Raw genomic sequence first — 25,489 nt, forward strand, 5'->3', positions numbered from 1 at the left:
TGTCAATGTAATAATCCTACTAGTGAGTCAGAAATGTCATATCTGGTTGTCTTGATCCTGGAAGGGTATAATCCATTTTGTATTCTTAGAATTTATTTAAGATGATTTGACAGACAGGAGTCTGATACCATATGAGTTTGTGTTGCTTTCTTGTAAAGCCTACAGCTTGAGACGATGGTATGGTGACATGATAGGATCATCTTGATTCTCTTTGTGTATATGTGGGAAAGATGGGGAATCCTGGGTTCCAGGTTCCCTAAAACAGTTTTGGCTTTTGTGTTAAACAGCAGAAGCTGGGAGGGTGAGTTTTCTGGTGTTTTGACCCCACAGAGCCCTGTGTACTCTTCTGTGGATGTACACTGCATAGGGACAGGGGGCTCTCAGCACAGTTAACTGTGTTGAAGCCCCTAGAAATCAGTCATTGAAGGTCTTTCATCAGAATTGTCCTGCAGTGACCCTTTAGGTCCCTGTGATCCTGCTGGAGCTGTGCTGACTTTACTGCTGAAGTGTTGAGATAGTGCCAAAATACTGAGCTGAAGGTGCTTGTGCTAGATAATGACCACCTACATTCCGCCAGGAAAAGGTAAGTTTGGGGAAAACAGCGGCAACCATGAGCCATGGTTTCAACCATGAAAGAAATGGAAGTCATCTTTTGGTAGAAACATCTGAATGAATCTCTTCAATTTCTTCATCTTCAGCACTGTGTATCTGGATGGTCAGCCTTGCTGGCCTGACCAGACTCAGCATTACAAAATGCAGAGGCAGAAAAATAAATACAACACCAGTAAGAACTTTAAAGCTCTCTCTTTGATTTGAAGAAAGAGGTGCTTATAGGCACCAGTAGAGCTCCAGAAGTTACTAATTCTCAGTCAGAAGTCTGCAAGTGTGCCATGCCATGTAAAATCAGATTATTAGTGGTATTCTGGGGTATGTTTTATTACCAGTGGGAAACATAACAAAAATGATGATACAAAGTAATGGCTTTATCTTTGGCATAGGAATCCCCCATCTTGTTAGCATTTTGATGTATTAGTATGTAGATATAATAGATGCTTGCTAAATTATTTCCAAAGGAAAACTGTCAAAATTACCATTAATAACTTTCATTGATTTAATTAAAATTCTATGTTAATGGGAATTTAGGACAGTGGAAGCAAGAAGCTCCTAGAAAAGTCTCCCCCCATCCTTTGTTGACCAAGTAAGAGTAGGACATGAGGGAAAATCAAAGAAATTAGAGGGACTAATGAGGCCTTTGGGAAGAGTGGAAGTTGTCTAACTAACAGTATAGAGCAATCAGTTTTCTATTTTTTACATGATTATAGCCTATTGAAAGAAATTTAAGCTGTTGCTACTTACTGAAATTGTAGTTAAGGAAGAACAGTGCTTGTATACCTAGCTTAATTTTAGATTTTCTAATTACCCAATTTGATTATTAAATCAAAGCCAAATTATTCTAGGTTGAATAAGTAACAGGAATAGTAGTTTGGAAATTCTCAGTTTACACAAGTGCATCAAATGAGCAATTCAAACATCTGTAAACCAGAACTTTGAAGAAGTAGATTTGCATTTTGTTGTAAACTGAAATTAACGAATTATCCACCCCAGCCATAACTCACTTCTCAGCTGTGCTAGTGAGGAAACGAACTATCAATTAAGTTGAATTTACCTTAAAGCCAGTTTAATTTATTTTAGGTTAGTGACTAGTCTTCCCTTCAACACAAAAGGAATTTGTTTTTTTGTTTGTTTTTTTCTTCCTGAAATACACAGGAGTTCACAGCTAAACTGTAACAAAATGTAGATTTAAGTAATTTCTTAGGATTCCAAATCAAAAGTGGAGAGAATTTTATAAGAAAGTTTTAAGTGTCTTTAGCTTGTGAGGTGGTGCAGGTGCATCAGATGCCACGTGGAGCTCAGCCTTGAGGCTGGCACCAGTTTGGAGCAGACCTGTGTAACCCCAAGATACCTGTGCAAGCTATGCTGAAATGTCAAAAAAGGAGAAACATTGGTTTTCCTCTGAGACATTACTAAAGTCCATTTTTCCCAGCACATCTGCACAGTCTCCTAATGCTCATTGGATCCTAGTATTTAAAAGCCCTAATATCTAGCTGTGAAGAATGTGGAATTATAAATTTGAACTTAATGAAAATGTATGTCTAAAAACACTTGCTGATTATTACATTGCAGATGAAAGATAATACAGATTTATTGGCTGACACTATGACACTGGCATTGTCATTTGGCCTGGCTAATTAGGGAGAGCCTGTGTAGGCATCAGAGACATAACTTGCCATGAAACTGTTAGCTTTGGTCTTCACTGATGAGAAGGAAACCCAGCAGTTGCCCAAGAGCCTGGGAAAAACACCAGAACCTCAGTATTACTCAAACTGTAAAATGAAAAATTAGTTTTGACAAATCACAGCGGACATGCTGCGTCTGCAAACGACACAGATCAGCGACAGTATTTTCTTGCACAGCTTGACTTAGTGTACAACTTTTTTGTCTTATGGCAAAGAAATATTTTAATCTTTCTCAGAATAATCCATTTTAAGTAGCAATAAACAGAGTTCTTGCAAGGTTTATGTTGTCTTGCTGTTTCTCTCACTGTGAATGTGGAATTGTAAGTGAGACTAAGGAAATGGTGTGAATTAACTCATACAAAGCAAATGATCATTTTTGAGATTTAATATCATTAACACCATTATCTGGTGAATATATTTATATTATCACCTTTCCACCCAACTTAACTAATTTTTACTTGCATTTTCTGAGCTGAAACCAAAGTAATGAGACATTTAATAATATCTGTTTTCTTGGAGAAATAAGAGAGCTGGTACTTAAGCAAACAGCTGAAAAAGTTTCTAAAAATCATTTTCTCAGTGAACCTATTTTCTTCATTCCACCACATACTTGGAAACTCAGCAAAACGTGAAGGTCAAGTGACAAATAGCACTGAGAGGACCTTTAAAGGAATTAAAAGGAGAGAACCCTGCTTTCCTCTTAGAACCCAGCTTGAGCTGATGAAATACATTTGTGAACTAAGCACACCTATGATTATATCACAGGAAAGCAATGTGTGTGGTGTTCTACAGTGCATATTAGGGTATCACCTTTACTTCAAGAAGAGCACACTGGGTCAGACCACAGCTCCATCTAGATCAAAGGCCCACTTGGCCAGACTTGACCTGTCTCTCCATTTACAGAATCTTTGTTGGCAATGTCCCAACGTACTTATACGTTTTTGTTAAAGCATCAGCTCCATTGCCTGGCATGGCCATCAGGTGGTTCAGACTGTGAGTCTCTATCTCCACTGAGGCATTTGCCACGTGGCAGGCTGTGGGTGACAAGGCTGATGTGCAGTCACTCACACAGATACTGGATCAGCTGTTTCACCCTTCAGTTGCTTCAAAAGTGAATGAGTACCATCTGTTTCCAGTGATTTTTTTTACTGCCTATTTTGCCTGTTTTGTAACCACTTCTTTTAACACTTCAATTTGAGATGGGCATATCAGAGTTCCCCCTGAAGATGGATTTTAGCTTGGCAATGTCTTTCAGCTCCTTGACACTGCACACAAGCAGAATGCTCATGTTTTTTCTGCTATGGTCATAGTTCTGAGTTTTATTTTTAGTCCTCATAATTGAGTAACTTCACAATGCCATTTTTCTCCTTAAATGAAAATTAATAAAAATAATTGACTCTTAGTTATATTGATGCCTTTTACAAGTTTCTTCTTAAATATTTGGGGGATGGAATTAATGATTTGGTATTTATATATATAAGCTCAAAAATATTTGTGTTGTCTTCATTTGGACATTTAGTTTCTGTGAAGAATGCCTTCTTGCTCTTCAAAACCTCCCATCTTTTTCCTTTCTTAACATTTTCTTCATAAAAAAGTGTTTTTCTAGCTAGAAATGCATGTTGGATTATCAAAAAAGCTTTGCCCTTTCCAGTACTTACAAAAGGAATTACGTGTAACTAATTGTAAATCAAACAGGGAAATTTATGCTGTGCACAAAACATTTTTCTGGATGAAGTGGATGTAGGCGAGTGTCTGTCAGTGTTTGATTTAATAAGGAGAGAACATTTTATTCAATGGAGAACTGTATGCCTGAGTCTGTATTGGCAGTGCTGCAATATATTGTGTGTCACTTCAGAATGAACTGAGGATGCTCTGGGATGGCGTATAGAGTGTTGACAAAGAATGGATGTTGAAGAGACATTCACAAAACTGATTTAGTGCAGGTGTGTAGTACATGTTAGGGCAGAACAGCACTGGTTATCTCATGGCTTAGATGAGCATTTCAAGCTTCCACTTGTTTTGGTGAGATTCTTCAGCTGGAATGTATTGGCCCCTGTCTTTATTGTTGTCCCTACAGAGACAAGCACTCAGGTGGTTCCCTTAAATTATTTAGAAATAAATGTAGCTGAAGTTATGTGAGAAAACAGGGGAAACACTGTAACTAGTGAACTAGTTCCTCACCATTGTTCTATTTGGCAAGTTAATAATGTAAAGAAAGGGGAATTGTCCAGATCCCTTAATGCTGTGATTATATTGCTGAATATAACAGCTCCAAAACATCTTCTCCACCCACTGGCCTTAAAAGCTTGCAGAAATTGTGTACTAACAAAACATCTAGAAATGAGGGAACATGAAATAGTTTACCTCTTCACAGATTCCTGCGTAACTCAATAGATTGCTGGAGTTCATATGTTGAAAACTACACGAACTGTCCAATTTTATGAATGCCATTTCTGTGGACATGTCTCCTACTCAGATAAGGGACCAAGTTACATTAAGACACTGGCCTTGTTAGAAGGTCCCCTGGGAATATGTGCTTTCTGTATCCTTAGCTGCCTTGTTTCTAAAGTGTAGGAACAAGTTTAGATACCACAGAAGTCCTGGTTCTGCTAGATGAAAAAAATTGTTTAATCTGCCTTATTTTTCCCGTACCCAATGGAGGCAATGAAACACACTTGCCTTTGTAAAGTGGCTTGATACCTGCAGAGAAAAGTTTGTGCAGCAGCTGAGGACTTCCACCCTTTTCCTAATAGATACCCAAGAGTGAGAACTGGAATTGATCATGTGCCTGGAAGTACATGGACAATGAAAACATGGACAATTGAAAGTAAGGGATCTAAATCAATTAAGTGGTTGTATTGAAGGCTGTATTTTATTAGATGTGAATTGCCTGTTCATTATGTTGTAAAGTATTTAATTTTTATTAAAAATAAACAAAAAGCTATTAGCTAAAGTTGTAGTTTTAATAAATACTCTGCCCCCTGACCCCCCCCCCCAATAAAATTAATGTGATGGAAGAAAAATAATGTGAAGTATAAGAAAATTATGAAAGTTTCTCAAAAGGAAGACTGTTTTATTAACAAGGTTTTCTGTTTCCTTAATTCTATATTTATTTGCTTCCCATCCATCATTGTATGTGATAATGCAGTAGTACTAGAGGGGGTTAGGCACTGAACAACAGAACTGCAGTTGCAATGGATTTGACAGTGATATACTGTAGATCTGTGCTTTTAAACTAAATTTTTTTTCTCATGCTCTCTGTTTCTTCATTCCGCTGTTGTAGACTATCAGAGGAGAAGGTGAAGGATAGAAATTATTTTTGTATGGGTACCACTGGAAAACTTGGCCTTTGTGAGGTTGGTTGTGCTGGGTGCCTGTTGTGTCCTGCTGTGGTGACACAGCCTGGAACTGTGGCTGTGTGGCAATGTCTTTTGGTTTCTCAGTAAACATTTGTAGCATTTGAGTAGATCACTGCATTATCTGTTGAATTAATCTGTGCCTGGCCACCCACACTTTTCACAGAGGGTGTCTGTAATTCTGTTGGGTGTGTTCAGCTGATGTCATGCTAATTAAATGCTTGATCTGCACAAGTATAATGTTGGTTCTATAAATGTTACTTTCTTAGAAACAATATTGGTAATTTTTTTCCTATAGGCTTTCACCATCTTATTGCTAAATAAGAAGTGATCTGAAGATCCAATTCCTCCTCCTCTCTGACCTTTTTCTAGTGGTTCTCCATTTGTATCACACATCCTCTCTGCTTCTCTCTTCTTACTTCCTCACAGGTAGCTCTTCCTGTTGGTTTATATTTTAAAAGCGTGTGCCGTGTCCATCCCTAAAACTGAATATGAAGATTTGCAATTCTGGTTTTATGATCTGTTAGCAAGCAAGAGCTGCACAGGCATGTCTGTATTGTCAAGTTAACTCTGGAGCTTGTTACATGAATCCAGGCATCCCAGTGTGCTCACTGGTGCCCTTTTGGGAGAGAAAGCGATCAGCGTTTGATGTACGTGTCATGGGTGCAACTGGTCAAGCCACTTGTCCTTTTGAATGGTGTCTGAACCTGACCCCCTGATTATACCTTATAAACACAGTTAAGGAAAGCAAATCCCAAAGAATTATTGTCATTTCATGTTGAAGTGGATACAGTTAAAGTGCTGGGGGAGAAGATCACAAGAAGTGCAGAATTAAATTATAATCTGAACAGTGATGTTTATTAGGTTTTTGGAGGAAGTAAGACAGACAAAATGAGACAGGAGGGATCCTGCTCAGAAGGAAGACATCATGCTTCTACTTGAAATAAAAAAAAAAAAAAAGTATTGTGGGTCATAAGTGTTTTATCAGAATAAAGAATCTTCCAGACAAGATGATCTTTGGCCAACTGAAGCTTTTCTGCAATGGAAGCAGGAAGCTATTAAGTGTAATGTAGAGCATGTGTCTCAAAGCATCCCTGAAATGCGTTGCAGATGTAATCAAGGTAATTAATCTCTGCTATGATATTAATATAAATCATTCCTTTTGGTTTTCTGAAGCTGAAAATATGTTTACTGTTGTTGGACAGACAGTAATGAAAATACCAAAGTACCTATAAGTTAATCTGTTTAAAGTTGCATTGTTGTAATTATCTCCCTATGTGATCTTGTTTTCCAATATACTTTACAATAGGAAACTATAGGATTTAGAAAATCCTAGAATTACAAGTCAGTACCTTGATGACCACTATATGATATCCAGCTCTTGCTTTAGTTTTTCCAGAATGAGAAGAGAAACATTATGATGTATGTCCAGGAGGGAGGATAAGGGCTCATGAAAGTAATCTGCTGTTGAATTCATGGGGGAAAGAAAATTCCACTGCTTGTTGCTGGAGAGCTTTTCAGAAGAATAAATGTCAATACTCTATGCCTAACAAGATACCCAGCATTCATATTCTCTATAATCAAAGTACATTTATTGTTCTGGGCATGCAATGGAAGACAAGAGTAGTATTTAAAATTAGAGTGATAGAGCCAGGGGCTTTCTGCCTAGATATTCCCTGTTATAGTATGTCTGTTCTGCTCTTAATCCATAAGATTAACATTACTAGAATTTCTGTAGTAATTAGTAAATTAACTGGGAGGACCACTAAGTAATGAAGGAGTCAGCTTCTGTTCTAGAGGGCCTTCCATTTAGTATGATTTGTTATGGGGTGTCGGAAGTAGAGGTGAGGGAACTGGCATGACATTTAAACAGGACTTAAATCAAACCAGAAGCTTTCAAAGAGGAAGAAAGAAGGAAGACATTGTAAAAATGCATGTAAAATATTTCTAGGTATCTACATGGTAGACGTGGATGAGTTTAAACAGTAAAAGTAATCCTGCATGCTTTCCAACACCAGTTACTTTAGCTTGCACAGTGTTCTTCCTCACTCTGATCCTTTGTGGGATGGTGTTTCAAAATGCAAAAATGTAAATGAAGAATAGAATGGGGTGGAAGGTAGGAAGAAGCATGAGTGTACTGTTAATTAGTAAGAGAGCTACTCCAGCCTTCATTATCTACATCTGTTTATATTTATACAAAATTTCAGCTTAGATGGAAAAGAACAGTTGAAAAGAAAATAGACTTGTGCATGAGAACAAATTGCTTCAATTAAAGGTTGTAGTGGTTGGCATGAGCTGACTGCTTTGTGTGGTTTTCCAGAGTGGACTCAGCTGAGCTGCATGTTAAAGGAATCAGATTGCCACAAGATTTTGGCACTGGGTATAGATAAAGATTTACTTTCACAACTGTCTGCAGTTCTCTTTAGTAGGATTTTTTTCCGAAGACATACAGCTTGCAAAATACCTTGTAGCAGTTTAACATGCTTGCTCAGTGGTGTCTTTAACAAGTTTCAAGATATTTTCTCACTACTTTGCTTTTCCTTGGGATCTTGAATTGTACTATGGGGTTTTTGTTCTTCAAAGAGTTAAACATTAGCGGTTTTTTATTCTGAGTAAGTGCATTGTTTTTCCTTCTATTCAGCTGATTTTCTTAGATTGTTCATCTATCAGAGATACCAATTTGGCCCAACTAGTACCAAATTCTTTTTGATGCAGAAATGTAAATTCTGGTGTCTATATCAAAAGGTGATCAATCAGCAATTAAAGTGGTGGTCAGCCAATGATTTTTGGGCATAATATGAAGCGTAATACCCTAATTGCTAAATGAAGGAGTGGTACTGGGCTGATTCCTAGATATCTCTAGCAGAGAAGTCCTTATGGATCTTCCTGTTTCATTTATTTACTCCAAATTTTAGGTAAGGAATTTTCGTATGTCAGTATCAACCAGTGTGATTGTATATTTTTGTCCTTCCGTTTAAAGCCTCAATTTAATGATATATTAATCAGATGGAACTAAACCTAGTTGGTGAAATCATCTTAGCTGCTAGAACTTGTTTAAGCTTCAGTCAAATGTGTGTTGTCAGATAATGTAAAAATTAATTATCAGGCTGAATCAAAAAGAGAATAATGTAATTTCTCTTAAAACAGAAGCCAATACACAAAAATTACGGATGTTCAGGTTTGTGTTCTTAAAACTGACATGGATTTCATGCTCTGGGTAGCATTTGCACTGCTTTCTTTCTTCTGTGACTAGAACTCTTACTTGAAAACTTTCAGTCTCTTTTTCAACTTTTCAGCTAAGGTACCTTGTCTTTTTTTATTTAAATAGCTATCCTTTCAATAGGATGCTTTTCCATATCCAGTAAATAAAATAAATAGGTGTCTTTCAACTGATCCAAGACCTCTTCCAGGGATTTCTTCTCAACTCTATGTTTTGCTGGGAAGTTTTACAGTACAACAAAAATACTTTCCAACTAGAAAAAGAATTAAAATGGGTCAATTTTCTACTTGCTTCCCATTCACTTCCTTTCTAAAAGAAATGCCTCAGTTTCTGTGTCCCTGGTTATCAAGTACCAAATTGTCACTGAGCAGATTTGGAAGATGGACAGAGCATCAAAATGGGTGGTGACATTATTCTGTGTGAAGGATCGGTGGTTGGAATCCAGGCAGGCTCTCTTGCAAGTGTGATGGTGGTCTGATTACTTTACAGAAACGGGATGGAAAACAGTTGCTAGTTCTCCTTATCTTCCCTGTGAAGATACTGTTTTTTTGTGGCAGGTGAACAGAATTTCTTCAAGAAGCACTAGGTTAGTGTAGGTCATGGCAGTGAGCATTGTCTGAAAGCCAATACCAGTGATTCTCCTCAGGGAAGGTCTGGAGTAGTGACCACTTGAAATAATCAGTTTTCCTGCTTACTTTCCTTGAAGTACACAATTTTCCTTCTGTCTTGCTTGCTGAAAGCAGAGATGACTGATCATGAAGCAGTTCAAACTAGCACAGGTCTGTTAATGAACGAGAAACAACTGGAATGGATGCTTGTTCATGCATGAGAACTCAGGGAAGAGCAAGTATAGAACACTGGGCAGTTTGGAGGGTAAAACATCTGCTGTGCTTTGTCTCTACTATGGACAATCTCATGTTTCCATGGCTACTTTGTGTAGTTTAGCTAATGGGGCTTGTCTGTGGCCCAGTGCTCCGTGGCAGTTGCCTGCAGGATGTAATAGTTCTCTGAGTCAGAGACCATCCAAGCATACTACTGCTGTTGAAACAGTCTCAGGCTGTGTTTGTTCCTGTCTCACCATTGTGGGTGGGGGGTGTTTGATGAAGAGAGCACCAGGCTCTAGCTCACTCTCTAGGTTCTTCTCTTTGCTTTAGGATACTCAGAGACACAGACTTACTTCATGCCTTCCTCTTTCTGATATACCTGATACATATTTAAGGACATTTGGTAAGGGCAAAATTTCACCTACTAGGAATTGCAGCTGAAGAAGTCCTTTTCAAAGGCAGTGAGTTCAAAGGCAGAGTTCTGATTTTTTAAAGATGTATATGATAAGATGAAAGATTTCTCCCAGCTACACATTTGCTGATCTTTCTGAAATTAAATTAGTATTTAGTCATTAATTATAGTGTGAGATGGACCAGTCTGAAGTCTGGGAACACTCTTCCACATCCTTTTTAGTTATTCAAGTCTGTGGCAAATCCTGCCCTTCATGGCATGGTGTGACTGACACTCCAGTGTATTTCTATAGCCAGCACTGTCCGACCCTGTGCCTTTCACTAATGCTAAGTCTGAAACTTTCTGCTTGATTAAGTCTTTAAGCCGACTCTAGGACATGTGTTTGGAATAACTTGAATGAGTTCTCAAAATGCTGTTAAGCAATATCTTTATGGGCTTTGCATATCAACATCTCTATTAACTTCCTCAGTTCATTGCACTCTGCTTACGAGTGAGTAAGCACTGTTTGAAAAGAAGCCACACCCTTTATGAATTCTTCTAGAGAAAATGTTACAAAACATTCTGTAGCAGAATTTCTGCTTCGACAGAATCCTTAGAGAGCTTTTGGACTTCAATAAATAAATGCTTCATGGCAGTTACTTAATTCTAAAATAAACAACAAATCTGTGGAGAAGAGGATCACTCAAACTGGAAAATGGTTGACAGTAATATTCTATGGGATTTTAAGAGTTTTAAGAAATTTAAATTCATATTTATTGGGATGTTTGGATACTGTGCTGTAGTTTGTTGAAGAGAGTAGAGGACAGGAATTTTCAAGCTGGTTACTCATATCAGTATGTAATTGCATGAATCAGCTATTGATATTTTCTGCTTTGGTCTTACACATGATGGTGGACATCCTTTTAAAAACAGCATTACTTCAGTCAGAGTAAGGAAGCACTGAGTAGTCTGAAATCTGTAAGTGGCTTTGTTGGCAAGTAATTTAGTCCTAGGACACTTGAGTGTTTTGGATGGGTGAGCAGTGATGGGATTTGCTTGGAGCTAGGATATCTCTGGGGGGAAAAGGGAGCAAGGGATTTAGGCAGGTGTAATATTTGCACATTCTTTCAGTAACTGAAAATGTAACCCACTTTTTTAATGAACAGGGAAAATCTGTCATTTTGGTTTCCTTGCCAAGTTGTAAGCTCTCATTGCCCCTGATAGTGTGCACTTGTCAACTTTTTCCTTAAAGTATTTGTACTAGTTTGTTTCTAAAACAGAATAGATGTTAGTATAAACATCCCATTTGCAGGTGTTTGGGTTTGTTTACTGTTGAATTTATGATTCATTGGTCAGATCAAATCTAGCAAGTACTGACTAATCCTGCAGAAAAATAATGGAAGAGTAAAGAAAAGGATGTTTCTTAGGTTTGGGTTGAGTCCTTGTCAGTTTGCACTGCTGGATTTTTTTTCATAGCTGTGTTCAGCAGGGATTAGGATTCATCAGAACCTGTCACTGCATTCCCTGCTCCTGTCAACTTTACACATCTCGGGTGCTGTATTTAGAGCTTCTTTTCAGTGTTTGGGTAATCTCCAGGGCTGTGGCATCTCCTGATGCTTTGATCAGCACTTACATGTGTAATAATTTATTTCAGCATTGATAAATCTTTTGCTCACCAGTCAAGGGCAGAGTGAAAAGAGAAAAGCACCTAGACCCCAGACTCGTAAGAACATGCTTCCAACGCTGCTTAGCAATCACTTGTTCAAATCAAGTAATGCTTGTCTCCCTCCCCAACCCCTCAAAAACAAAGCCTGCAAACAAAACCCAACCAGACACTTCTCACTCCTTCTCCTTCCCCTGCCAAGGTAACCAGAGTAGATGTATTTCTCAAAGTGGCATTGCAGGATGTGAGGCAAAACAAAGAAAAAATGCAATAGTCCTGGTGTGATTACTGAAATTATTTTATGTGGGGCTTTCGGGACCTTGGCTGCTCTATTGTTACTGCTGAAGATCAATAGATCACGCGAACACAGGTTGAGGTATGGTGCAGAAAGAGCAGAGTTTATTTTCTTTCCCAGGATTTATAGGCTTCTTACCATGGCTAGGGATTGGATGGTCAAGATAACACTTTCTCACTGCACTGGCCATAAGAAATGCCCATCAGAAGACGTGTAACAGAAAGAATACACACATATCTATGTTTACAGTTACTGTCTTAAGAAAGTCCTTAAAAAACCATGTCAGCAAGCTCAGAAGCTGAGCTTTCAAGGCGACACTCTAAATTGAGTGTCAGGGCTTAAAGGGTTTTCTCATTGGCTTTTATATGTTTTCTAATAAAAGTAAAACAATCCAAGCAATAGATATCTGAAAGAAGGTTTCTGTTCATGGATAGTTGAAGTCACTATTCATTAATAATATGATTAAATAGTGATCAGATGGCTTTATATCTAGAATGTGCTTTGTGTTGTGTTACAGTGATTCATTCTTAATTTCATGTTGGCTGTCTGGTGTAATACATGATCTCTATAAAATCCCTGTAAGTGCTGGCAGTTTTCAGAAATTTGGGTAAGAAAGACTTAATTGGTGTCTTACCTATTCTTGCATCCTCCATACTGATACTTCTTGTTGCTTGTAGTGCCTGCCTGTTCTGTGCTGTTCTCTGCCCTTCAAAGAACTAATGCATACAAAGAGCTGATTTATTCTGTGCCAGGAATCATAAGCTCTTTGAAGAATCTATTCAGTTGCATAGTTGTTCAAAATGACCACTATTGGAAAACTCATCTTTTTCTGATCAAATAAATTCTGTATAATACGGAAAAATATTTCATTTATTTGAGTTGCTTTTCTTATTCTCAGTACTTTCTTTGGGCTATAGGGCAGCAGTGCCACTTTGGTTTCAAAAGCATCCTGCACAGACTTTGTTGCAGAGAAACTCAAGTAATAAATAAACATTGAGGGCTCTGCTGTTGTAGTTGCTGGAGTTCATCTGAGCCACAGAGCCAGAGCAGTTCCGAGGTAACATTTCATAAGTAGCTCCTTTTGTCACCTGATGACAAAAGTTAATAAATCAAACCTTGTCTGTTTCTTACTATAAATCTAACAGTATTGGGAAAGGTGGAGAGCTGAGAACACACAAACACACACATGCACAGTTGATGTTGAAACTCACCTGAACCTTCCCTATGAGACCATTTCTCCAGCCAGAGTTTTTGTAGGGTTTGCAGCACCATGTGGGGGTCTGACCCAGAGGATGACAGAAAACTTCAGCAGAGCAGATGCTCTACTTCTGAGACACTCTTTTTTTTTTTTTTTTTTTTGTGGTCACTACTTCAGGAAAAAAGTGAAATTAAATGAATGAAAATAAATTCAGTAAATTTTATACTTTTCAAATAGTAAGGATTCAATTACAAGGTTTTCTTTTATTTTTTGTATTTTTGGAGGAGGGCTTAGCTCAATGTCTTGCAAAGTCTTCAGCTTTGATTGGAGAGGTAATTGAAGTATCCATAATATCCTATTGGTTTGATCACAGCTCCTCCTCATGACATTTTATAATGAATATATGGCTTATAAATAACATTTTGAAGGTATAAGGTTGTACAGAGATAATTACACAGCTGAAATGCATTGGCACAAGGCCAAAGGTTAAGCACTTTCCACCGTCCCTCCTAAATTGAATAACTTCACTTTATGAAGTGTATCATCAGATATTGTTTTCATTACTCTCAGAGGGCAAATTAAGGTTAATAAAAATTCATTCGAGATTACCTATATATGTGAATATTTGTATTTTTAAAACTTTTCTTTGTCATTGCATTCTTCATTGACTGTGTTTATGTGAATACAAGTTGTAGGTCAAAGCTTCAGCTCATGTTTATACAATTTTGAACTGTTTTACCTCTCTTAGACAGATTTCCTCTAAACTGGAGGGAGACCCTGCAGGATTTTTCAAACCGAGCAAAACTAAGTACACTCCTTCCCTTAAGTTGTGGTTTCTCATGTGCCCTGAATCCCACCATCCTGGGTTTCACTTAACCCACGTAGAAGCCATTTGATCCATCTGCTTCAATCCTCAAAGCCAGTATTTGCATATCCTTGTATTTAAATTTTAGGTTAAATAACATATTCTTCATACAAGGCAACCCAGTATTTTGTGAACTCTTAAGCAGTCTGATAAACCCTTTAGTAAAGTGGGAGGAATGGTTTTCTGTTCATTTATCATTTTCTGTGATAAATTCGGTTTATCTGTTATCTGAAATAGCACACACATACTGGAGTCACCTCTTCTCATACTCTGCTTTTACAACCTTAACATCTTGCTACAAGTGTCCTTTTTCACTCTGCTAGTGCAAGCCCTTCCCCTCTTCCTACTTCCAAAGAAAGAGGTGGTCTTCTCACTTGATAGCACAGCTGTTTCTGCCTCTTAGCAGAAGAAAGAGCAATGTAAGAAATAGCCTAGTTAGAATATTATAAATATGGGAATATTTCCCCAGGATAATCTTTCATCCTCTGTGAGGTTCAGGAATTTTGTTTTTCCAGAGATGGTGTCTTTATCATTTGGTGGACTTCCTTTCTCTGTGAATTTGAATTTTAAAAAATCTGTGTACTAGCTTAGCACAAAGAATAGCTTTGGGCAGAGGTATCCTATTGGTAACACTTGGGTATAATTTTTAAGAGAAAGGTGGTATTTTTCCATCCCAAAAAATTAAGAAATTAGTAAGTTGCTTTTGTTAATCTAAACATTGAATGGAAACATTCACAAACTAGTTAACACTGTCAGTCTATTACTTCAGTGTAGTATTGAAGAACAGAACATTAGAAAAACAAAAGACAAATAGTGATTGGAGGTAAAATATGTAAACTTGCCATTTGTAAATCTGTTCAACTTGCTAGGAAATTGTTTGTTTTAGGATTTTTTTATTTATTGAATGAAACAGTGTCTGATCAACTTTCCTCTACAGGTTATTGACATGCCAGAACACAATCCTGGAGATATGGGAGGAACAATGAGGCTGGGGAAGAGGAGGACTGTTTTTAAAACTGAAAATTCTGTTTTAAGTAAGTTATTTTTCTGCTCTTATGACTTTGCCTATTGGGTAGGAACTTTGTAACGAGGAAAATCAGAAATGCTATAATCTTAAGCAGTCAGGTGGCAGCTTCCCTGAGCTCATTCACTGATCCTATTATTTACATGTACTGAGAATTGGAGTGTAACAGACGTGAGAATCATCCATAATTCCCAGTGAAACTGGGGAGTCCAATGCTTTTTTTTAAAAAAATGAGTAAAATGTTGAGACAACTGGAATACATTTCATGGCAGTTGAATTCATAATGTTCTTGGGAATGTCAGAGTGCTTTCTTCATATTTTCTAGCCTGGCCCTGGGAGCAGTCTTGTTTTGGGAAAGCAAAGTATCTGTTGAAGGAAAGGAAAATTATTTGCTGTAACAGGATGCTTCAGATAACAAAATAAAAGCAACCAGAATGTAGAAAAAAATATTTAATTTTATCTATGTGTATTTTAAAATTGAAGTAATACTTGTCAGTATTACTGACAAGCAATATCAATTGTCTGACAAAAATCAGACAATTTTACATAGTAATGTAGATGATGTTGCAAAGGTATAAAAAATAGATTCTTGTCCATTGACTAAATAAGTGTGTATTTCTTATATTGCCCTGCCCCTGATACTGATCTGAGCTGTTCTCGCTTTAGCTATGTTAAACTTAAGGAATGTATCCTTCTGAGTATTTAAAAATGACATCTACTTCTGTAGGAGACCAAAGTGTAATACCATAATATAATATATATATATGGTATAATATAATATAATATAAATATCATTTAATGAAAGATCTGCAGTTCTAGAGATGCCCATACTAGTGATCTTACTAGCCTGGGTGATACTTTGCTTATGTGTGATATGCACACAAATTTTTGTGTGACCTGAACACTTCTTGGGAAAGTTAATATAAATCAACATGTGTTGTAACTCTTGAGCAATATTTAGAATTGTTTAGATCCGTTTAGATCTTTAGAAAGAGTCATAAAAAGCTATGGTAGTTTAATCAGGAAATCTGATTTCTTCTTCTTACACTTTACAACTTGGATGGAAATAATAGTTTTGAAAAGGTGGTCCCTTTTAATTAAGACATATACTATTTTTTGTAAAATGGCAATACTATTATTCCACAATTTTTAAAGATGTTCTTGGTTTGGTTCATGTACCACTCCCTTAGCAAGACAGTAATTCTCATGGGCTTATTGTAAATTGAGAGCAAAATCTGAGCCATGATTATAAGTAAGAGATATGATTAAAATCTGGTTTACTGCATACCTCTAACTTGTTGCTGTGAAATGTGGAGTGTTCAAGATGATGCACAGAAGACTGCAATAATCATTTGGGTAATGAGATCAGGAAAACAGAAAAGCAATAGTCTGTTCTTTGGAGGTACTATGCCAGGTGCCATGCATAACCTATTAAAATGGAACAGATGCTACTAAAAGGCTTCCTTGCCTGCATCTTTTGTGTGCAACTGTTGTAAAACCTTGAAGGGATTTTACATTGCTGGTTCACTCAGACTTTTTTTTATTTTTTTTTTAATTTAGCTGTACAGTTTAAATTAGTTACAACAGGTTTAGATTCTAGTCTGCCTAAGCTATTTCCAGTCAAGGGATGTTGAATATGAATCCTGAATAAACTCAGGTAACAGTAAATTAAAAGGAACTAGTCATCACTCAGGACGAACAGAAGAATGCAGTGAGGTGAATAATATCTTGTAATGTTTAACATGTGTTAAATGTGACTTCTTTGAGGTTTAAATTACCAGGAATAATTGTAGCAACTATTAAAGCAACACACTGGCTTGAATTTCTCTTTTGTTGTATATTCAGGGAAGCTTTATGGTGATGAAATGTTTGTAGAGGAGCGACACAGGCATCGATACGAGGTAAGCACTGTCCTTTGTATGGGTCCACTCCTGTGTGTGCAAACACCTGAGACAAGGTGCCTGGATACTTTCAAAATACTGTCATTCAAGGAGACACACAAGAGGTGGACTCCTGGAGTTATCTCTGAGGTAGTTAAAAAGGGATCTGACTCCATCAGTGTCTCTAAAGGGGCATGAACTATCCGATATTTGCATGCTGTAATTGATTGAGATAATATTAACTTTCTTTAAAAGGGAGGAGAATGTGGTGGTAGTAAACCTGTGCAAAGTTTGGATGTTAACTGAGTGGTTAAAACATCATCAAGGAAATGAGACAGCTCACTGCAGAGCTCCTCAGTTTGAAGGAAGAGCTGCATCACAGCCTTTGTCATAACCACTGAAATGCAGTGTTCAAAGGGGAGGTCAGTCTACATCTAGTGGGCCATTTAGAAAAGGGGGAATGCAGGCTGCTTGGATTCAGGAGGGCAGCAAGCAGGAGGGACCTTGGCTTCAATTTTTGAATGTAACTTTTAAAATTACTCATTTGTCTACTTAATAAATATGTCCACTTTTACAAATTTGTGCCAGAGTTGTTAAAACAAGAAAGCAAAAGTTCCCAACCTTTACCAATTCTCTTAATTCTTGTATGCATGTAACAACCATTGCCATTAACTGCTGCTGTTTGTTAAAGCAAAAAACTAAACAGAACTACAATTATTATTGCTTTCAATGTTTCAGGTGAACCCAGAATTGACTCATTGCTTTGAAGAGAAAGGTTTGAAATTTGTTGGCCATGATACAGAGGGGAACAGGATGGAAATTATTGAACTGGAGAGTGAGTGTCTTACTTGTTTGTAATACTTCCTGCATCTATTAAAACTGTATAAGCTATAGGTTGTTGAATTTCATGTAGACACAAAATTTAGCTGTCATAACAACCAAGATTATTTTGGGGATACCGCTAACTCCACTTGTGTATTACAATGGGTGAAAACTCAGATTAGGAAAAGTCTTACACTTTGCAAAGACTGTGCTTGTATTTGATTTTGTGGGACAAATGTGCTCCTTTTCCAAAAGGTCCTAAATTTAGCTTAGGGGAATTTGTCTATGTAGAATCATTGAGGGATTTGGGAGGTCATATAGTCCAGCCTTCTGCTTCAGCACAGGGCTACCTTCAAATACAGGTCAAGTTCTCCACAGTTGTATCAGTCAAGTTTTGAGTATCTCCAAGTATGCTGTTGCTTGGACCACTCACTACTGTTTTTTGAACCCAGAAGTCTGGCCATTTTTTTAACACACTATGTGGTCTACCCATAGCCCACATCTTCCAACTTAAAGAGTAGGAAATCATATGAAATGCTTTGCTAAAGTCAGAATTAAGGAAAGCCAGTGCTCTCCTTGCATCCAAAGACAGATTCTTCTCAGACTTGTTTTGCCAGTCTTCCTGACCTTCATGTTCTGAAAGTCAGGAATGTTCTGTTGTTCCTTGGGTCCTTCTTTTTGTCTTGAAGAAGGGCATGATGACTGCCTTTTTCTAGTCATCAGGGGCCTTTGGCCTTTTATAGATTTTTATCTATATGCCAGTTTCACAGTGACATTGCCCTGCTCCCTAAGCACTCTCAAATATTCTTGGTCAGGTCCCAATATGTGTTCATTTTGCTTGAGTATATGAAATGTGTATGCATCCAGTACAGCCAAAATATATGACATTACTGGAGTATATTACCTAGAGAGTTTGTGAAATCTTCATTCTTGCAGCAGAGACTTTCAAAACTTGACTAGACAAAGCTGTCAACAACCTGATTTAACTTTGAGTTTGTCCCTGCTGTGAATAGACATGCATAAATAGATAATGGAAACCAAAATACTAAGAAAAATACTGTGATAAATGTAAACTCTGACTTTTCCAGTTGTGCCGCTCTCCCCCCACCCTTACATGTTGGTACAGGTTTATTATTCTATTTTTTTGAATCATAGGATGTTTTTTCCTTAGTTTGCCCTACTAACCTCTGTCTGTTGACAGTTGCTTTTTGTGGAAATAAGTTTTCTGCTGCCTCACCCTTAAATTCACATGTGCTGCTCCGGCTTCTGGACACTAGTCTGAAATCTTCAATAAGGTTTTTTCCTAAAAGTTTTTCTACTTTTTCTTCCTAAATTGTGTCATTTTCTTTGATGTCTATCTTGTAGATCACCCGTACTTTGTGGGAGTTCAGTTCCACCCAGAATTTTCCTCCAGACCTATGAAACCTTCACCTCCATACCTCGGCCTGTTGCTAGCAGCAACTGGGACACTGAATGCATATCTGCAGCGTGGATGTAAATTGTCCCCAAGGTAATCTTTCTTTGTTGCTTGCCTGCAATTTGCCAGTCACATTTTTGGAGGGACTATCCCATGCTTCAATTCAGAAGCTGAGAAGAGGAAAAGGAGTTCTTCACGTATTGATTTACTTGTGGCTGTGTGTGCCTGTCCTATACCTGGATGTAAAATAACCTGTAAGCAGGAAGCACAGTTCCTCACTTCTTCCTTTTCAGAGGCTGTTAGGGCTAAAGCCAGAACCTCACATTACAATCAGAAAAAAAAGCAAAAACTGTTAATAAATTCAAATGAAGATGGCAGCCTTCTGTGTTAACTTCCATTGACAGTAGCATCATAGGGAGAGATTTGCTAGAGGATCAAGCAGTGAAGTGATATTCGTACCTAGCTGTACTTGAATGATGATAGCAACAAAGAAAACACTGATTTTATTTTGTAGTAGCTTAATAAGTACTATCTTTCAGAGACAGGCCTGAAATAAAACAATTGGGATATCTTTAGACTTACAGAAGGATTTGGATCTAGGTCAGAGCTGGATGGTTCAGCCAAAACTCTGTCCTTGGTGTCCTGGGTTGATTAATCAACCCAGGACACTTGGTCTCTTGGACACAGAGCCTTTGGTTTATTGAATGTACCAATGTTTTTTTAGCCAATGTTTTTGAAATTGTTTATTTCAATAATCTTAGTAACAGTTAAAATTTCATTATAATAGCAATAATAAAGAAGTCAGAGGGAAACCTTGGGAGCAATGACAAAAAAAAATTAAATCATAAAATGACTGAATAGTAACATTGAACAGAACCAACTCTGGCATGTTGGCTTTTCCTCTAAAGAAGACACCAAACTTATTAATTCTGTAGGCTGGGCTTTTTTTGTGTGTGTGTACTATTAAAATAAGGTCTGTTTATTAAGAGAGGAATAGAAATTTTATTCAAGTTTGAGTATTAATGGGAAAACAGCCAGACCAGACCAGACCAATCTGTTTTGGTTCCCTACTCCTTTACGGGTATCAGTGTTTATTCACTCTGCCTGATTATGCAGTGATGTACATATGAAGAGAATGAATATCTGATCTACAGCTTGATTGAAACACTCCTATTACCTTAGCCTGTTATTGTTACAAGTGGTCATAGCCTTAGCTACTTTTTAAAAGGTGTGCTGGTGCAATACACAGATCAAATTTTTGTGGTGCTTGGCAAGGCAGAGTCTTCAATCACAGTGATCTTCAGTCTTACCCTCTTGGTGGGCACTCTGACTCACACTACATTTCACTTCACAGGCCCCAGTATCCTTTCTCACACTGTCCCATAAGTAACCCTACTTAATTCTCTAAAGAAAAATTACTTTATTTTCAATGAGTCCTCTGCACGTGTCCTGCTACTTTACATCCCTTAGCATGATAACAACTATGCTATCTAACCTTGATCTAAAGTTTCAGCCATTACTGAATTTTCCCCTCTTAGACTTACTTGAATTAATCATTCAAAATGTATACCCAACTCTTTTTCTTCATGTTCACAGAATAAATTTCTAATTTTAATTTAATTAAACATTTAGCAAAGTCAAAAAATCTACACCCCAAAACTTAATATATAAAATTACAGATTTTGCTATTTATCTAGTTACACAGCAATGAAGCAATACACCTGTGTGTCTTGAGAGACAGCACTGGAATAGGAAGGCATTTTCAGGCTAAAAGAGGAAGATTTTGTACAGAAGAATGTTCAGGAGGGAATTGCAATGTTAATTAGAGCACACACACTCATATTAACATACCTACCTGCTGAGTGGAAAGATTTCCAATGTAAACCTTTAAACCCCAGAATGCTGGTGATTTCATTGAGTTGTAAAGCTAAGGCATGTCCTAGCAAGGCTGAAAGAAATCTGAGGAGAGGATTTTCTGCACACCTCATCCAGCACCACCCACGTGAGTTGTAGTTGTGCTGTTGACTACAGCAGAGTAAGCTGCAAGAGAATTTGTGGAAACCAGCAAGATGAGCAGATCACCTATGCAAGGCTGCCATAAACACTGAAAAGAGAGTGAATTATGAAGTCCTGAGACAAAAAGAAATACGTATTTCAGCATGAGAGTCTTAATAGGAAACTATTACTCCAGAACATTTAACAGCCCCATAATTAGAGTGCAATTTTAGAATATTTGACACCTGGACAGAAGCCCTAGCTAGTAAGCAAAGCTAATAATAAATTAAAGGGTGCGTTACAACTTCTGGGAGAGTGCCCTAAATAAATGAAAGTGAATAAACTGTCTGTTAAATTTATGTGAGGCCTAGTCTGGTACAGACACAGGCCCACACAGGTGTGGGCATACCTGGTTTGAGACTGGAAAGTGTCCTTTGGGGGAAATGTAGTTCCTAGAAATTTTGGTGTATACACCAAGAGGCAGTCAAGAACAGAGCAGAGGATCAGAGTAACTCAGTGATAAATTGTTACTTATTTACCTGAAGTACTAGTTGGGCACCCAAATTACCTTTGTGGTTTCAGCTCTTGTGCTTTATGGCACGAGTGCCCAACCATCAAAGTCCTGCACTTCATTTCATTAGGAATGGTTTTAGTTCATGACCTTTGCCAAACATTTCCATGGAAGTACTGAAGTCACCATTTTATATAGAAGTGAGGAATGTGGTGGGAAGCTACCAGTTTATATTTTCATTTTCAAGGACAGAGAAAACCAAAACAACATGAGACTCAATGTGTACAACACCCACAAATATGCTGCTTTATAAGAGAAAACAATGGGTTTTAATAGGAAACCAGTGGATGAAGAGGGGACCTTCACATGTAATGTTGTTGGCTTTTACTGAAATCTATGTAGTTTCATTTGGAAAAATTAATAAAAACTGACTTATCTTTGGGAACAGTATAATATGGGTTGCAAAACCACTGGAGTACAATAAAGCCATGTTGCTTGTTTTGTTTTGTTTTGGTTTTTTTCCCCTTATCCAGTTTAGCATCAGCAGGCTTTATTTCTTCTTTGTTTACAACCAGCACCTTTATTAATGGCCTGCAACAGAAAGCCCGAGTGCATTAATTATATTTGCAAATAATGTCATTTGAATAAGAACTGAAAGCAGTATTCAGAACAAAGAAGTAACAAAAAGATATGTAGGGAATTTAGTAATCCCTGCTGGATATAATGACATCTTTGGAGGAAGAGGATAAGAAGCTAAAGATAAATAATTTAAATACAAATATCCAGTACAAGGGAGGAAATATAGCAAATTAGAGGTTCTCCTAGGTGAGTAAGTGTAGGCAACACTGACTACTGCCAAAAAAAAACTTTTGCAAAGCATTAGTGAATATGCTAATGTGAGTCACCAATCCAATGCCATCTAGTCACAGAGTGCTCTTTTGAGTTCTGGGCAAATTATTAATGGAAGATGACATACGAGCTGTGTTCAGAGACAAGGAACAAAAGTGGCCAGAGAACAGAAGGAATGGTGCATTAAATAAAATGCAAAAAAACTCAGAAAATTTGCCCTTATGGTGCTTACTGCATTAGCATGGTCCAGCTATCTCTTGGATCAGCTGTGGAGGAAAGCAGACATGAACAGAACAGGAAACAACCTGTGTGACACATTCTGGTGCCTCATGTCCCCTGTTCATTGTTCCCAGTCAAGAACACATTTGGCACAGCATCATGCTTCTGCCATTGCCTGAATCCAGACTTGATTTGAAGGAAATGGGATTTGAAGATTGTCAAGAGAGCAGCAAGAGAGGGGCTGCTCCACAAAAGATGACACTCCAGGAGCCAGGGGTGGGAGCTGTCCTGGTAGGGATGGTGACCTCACTGTCACCACAGTCGCCGCAGAAGACAAGTGACTGCGTCCCAGGTGGGGATGGTTGGGACAGCAAAGACCCTGTTAGTCTCAGAGCTCTTACAGAAAACTACAGAAAAGTTTTAAAGGAAATCCTTTCTTAACCCTGCTGGTACTTAGTAATGGCTAGTTACGTCAGTATGTTAGATATTTACAGTGAAAACCCTTCTGAGCTAGTCACCTTAAGTCTTTTAATATAGTTTTTAAGTGAAAATGCACTTTAAGGAACGAAATAGCTTGTTACAACTGTTCTGTGGGTCAGTTATGCATAGAACACTGCCAGAGCCTGTTTCTCTCCAGTGATTGTAGTGAGCTGCTGGTGCCTATACAAGATACTATCCTAGGTCCGGATATCTGAGTGCAGGTGGCTGGCAGGTCAGAACTGGGGAGTTTTGGGTTTGTGCTGAGGGATTCCCAGATGAAATGATGTTTTATGGAAGCATAATGTAACATGATGACCATAATTTTAAATGATAGATACAATTTTTATGACCTTAAATGATATCTATGATTTTTATGACCATATAATGATCATAAAAATATGTACCAAGAATATGGGTGACTGCAATTATAACCATTGCACAATCAAATACGCATTTATTCAAAGTAATGTTTTAATGACATAATTTTAATAATTCAGCTTTTTTTTTGGGGGGGGGGAAGATATTATAATAATTTGCAGATTTCCTTTTGCTGAGTCCTCAAAAGTTAAACAACTTCAACAACTGCAGCCTGTACTAAATTTATCTGTACTTCATGTATCTTTAATTTGCACTGAGGAAGAAATGCACTTAGCTTGGCTTCTTGCAGGGCATAGCATTATTGTAGTAACTGTTTTAATTCCTTACGTTTCTGGAAAAAGAGTTTTTTGTCAATTCTAAATGAAAAATTTATGAAAGAAAAGCTCCCCTCAAACTGCCAAATACTTTGTTTCTAAAGAATATTGATCTGGATTTTCTGAGTGTAAAACAGAATGTTCACAGAGTACAAATTTTACAGGAATGAAGAGACCAAAATTCTTCATTGTAATGACTAAAGTGACTAACTAGATGCAGTGACACTGCATAGTTTTGTTATGTTTTTTTTCCTTGGTTGCCACTTCATACTCAAGATTCCACAAAAAACCCCAAAAAAACCACAAAAAACCATCACCAACAACAATCAAAAAACCCCAAAACAACCCCAAAAGACACAAAACTCTCCCCCAAACAAACACAAATCCCTAAATAAACAAAAACCCAAAGAAACACAAACACAAACAAAATAAAAAACCCAAACAAAAAACACAAACTCCCAAAAAACCAACCAACCACCCAAAAAAAACCCCACCACCAACCCACAAAACAAACAAACCCACAAAAACCCAAAACCACAAAAAAAACCCGCTGTTGGACTTAGGTCTTAGAACTTGTGGCCTCTGATCTGCTCAGCAGCTCCTTGTTGTTAGAGAAAATTCTTGCTGTTGCCAGAATTGTTACAAATAAGAAGAAGTGGGTGTCAGGCTCCTGCCCAAGATAATTGGTAATTAATTTGAACACAAACTGAGAGAAAGCTTGCTGAAGCAAATATAAGTGTATTTTTTCAGTGTTTGGCTCAGTGTTAAAAAGCATTTCATTAAGGAAAGCTGGGCTTATTTGATGTCTCATCACCACCACTTTTACAGACAGCAGATTTAAGTAAGGTTACTTAGTATTAACAACTGTGAACATGAAGCATCCACTTGGGTTTTGTGTTTAACATCTGTGTACAACTCATTGTAATTTGGAGCAAAGTACACATGTATTCCAAAGAGAAAAGATGACTTGTTTATGGTTAATGCCACCTACAATTTTCCTTCAGATTACACATGATACTAATATGTTTGACCTCAGAGTAAATCTTAGAAACCTGACAGCAGTGCTGGTTTGAAGCTGTGGCACACAGGTGTAGATATGCCAAGTTTCACGAGTTCCTCTTTGCTTTCAAGTCCGCTGGCAGCCTAGCTCTTGGAAGTTCAGGTTTCCATGGGGCTCAAGGTGTTATTTTTAAGATGATGCCACAGGTTCTGGGTGTGCTTAGACATATAATTCAAACAGCTGAAACTGTGAGAATGACAGCTACCTGAGTCTGAAGCCCAAGGGCTGATGCTTTCCTGGGTATTTCCCCTGCCTTTCTTGCCCTGTGGCCTGCTTATGAGACATAAAAATGACTTACACCCCATAGAGCAACCCTAAAGTAGGGGAGACTGTGAGGTGCTGCTGCAGGAGTGAAGAATGTGATGATGACAGCCCTTCTTTGGGATGTGGTGTCAAATCTTGTACTGAAATTGGCCATTGTGGGAACAGGA

The 25,489-nt window shown here is 37.7% G+C and overlaps 1 protein-coding gene across 3 annotated transcripts in view; it reads left to right on the top strand.

The window, feature by feature from the left end:
* Positions 1 to 25,489, top strand: part of CTPS2 (CTP synthase 2) — a 60,593-nt gene that overhangs the window by 29,429 nt on the left and 5,675 nt on the right. For all 3 annotated transcript variants that reach the window (XM_033512482.1, XM_015638364.3, XM_015638372.3), the window contains 4 exons: positions 15,047 to 15,143; positions 16,979 to 17,034; positions 17,752 to 17,848; positions 19,201 to 19,345. In XM_033512482.1, coding sequence (XP_033368373.1) covers positions 15,047 to 15,143; positions 16,979 to 17,034; positions 17,752 to 17,848; positions 19,201 to 19,345 — 395 coding nt within the window. The remainder of the gene's footprint in view (positions 1 to 15,046; positions 15,144 to 16,978; positions 17,035 to 17,751; positions 17,849 to 19,200; positions 19,346 to 25,489) is intronic.

The sequence above is a fragment of the Parus major genome, chromosome 1, assembly GCF_001522545.3.
Source record: "Parus major isolate Abel chromosome 1, Parus_major1.1, whole genome shotgun sequence".
NCBI classification, from domain to species: domain Eukaryota; kingdom Metazoa; phylum Chordata; class Aves; order Passeriformes; family Paridae; genus Parus; species Parus major.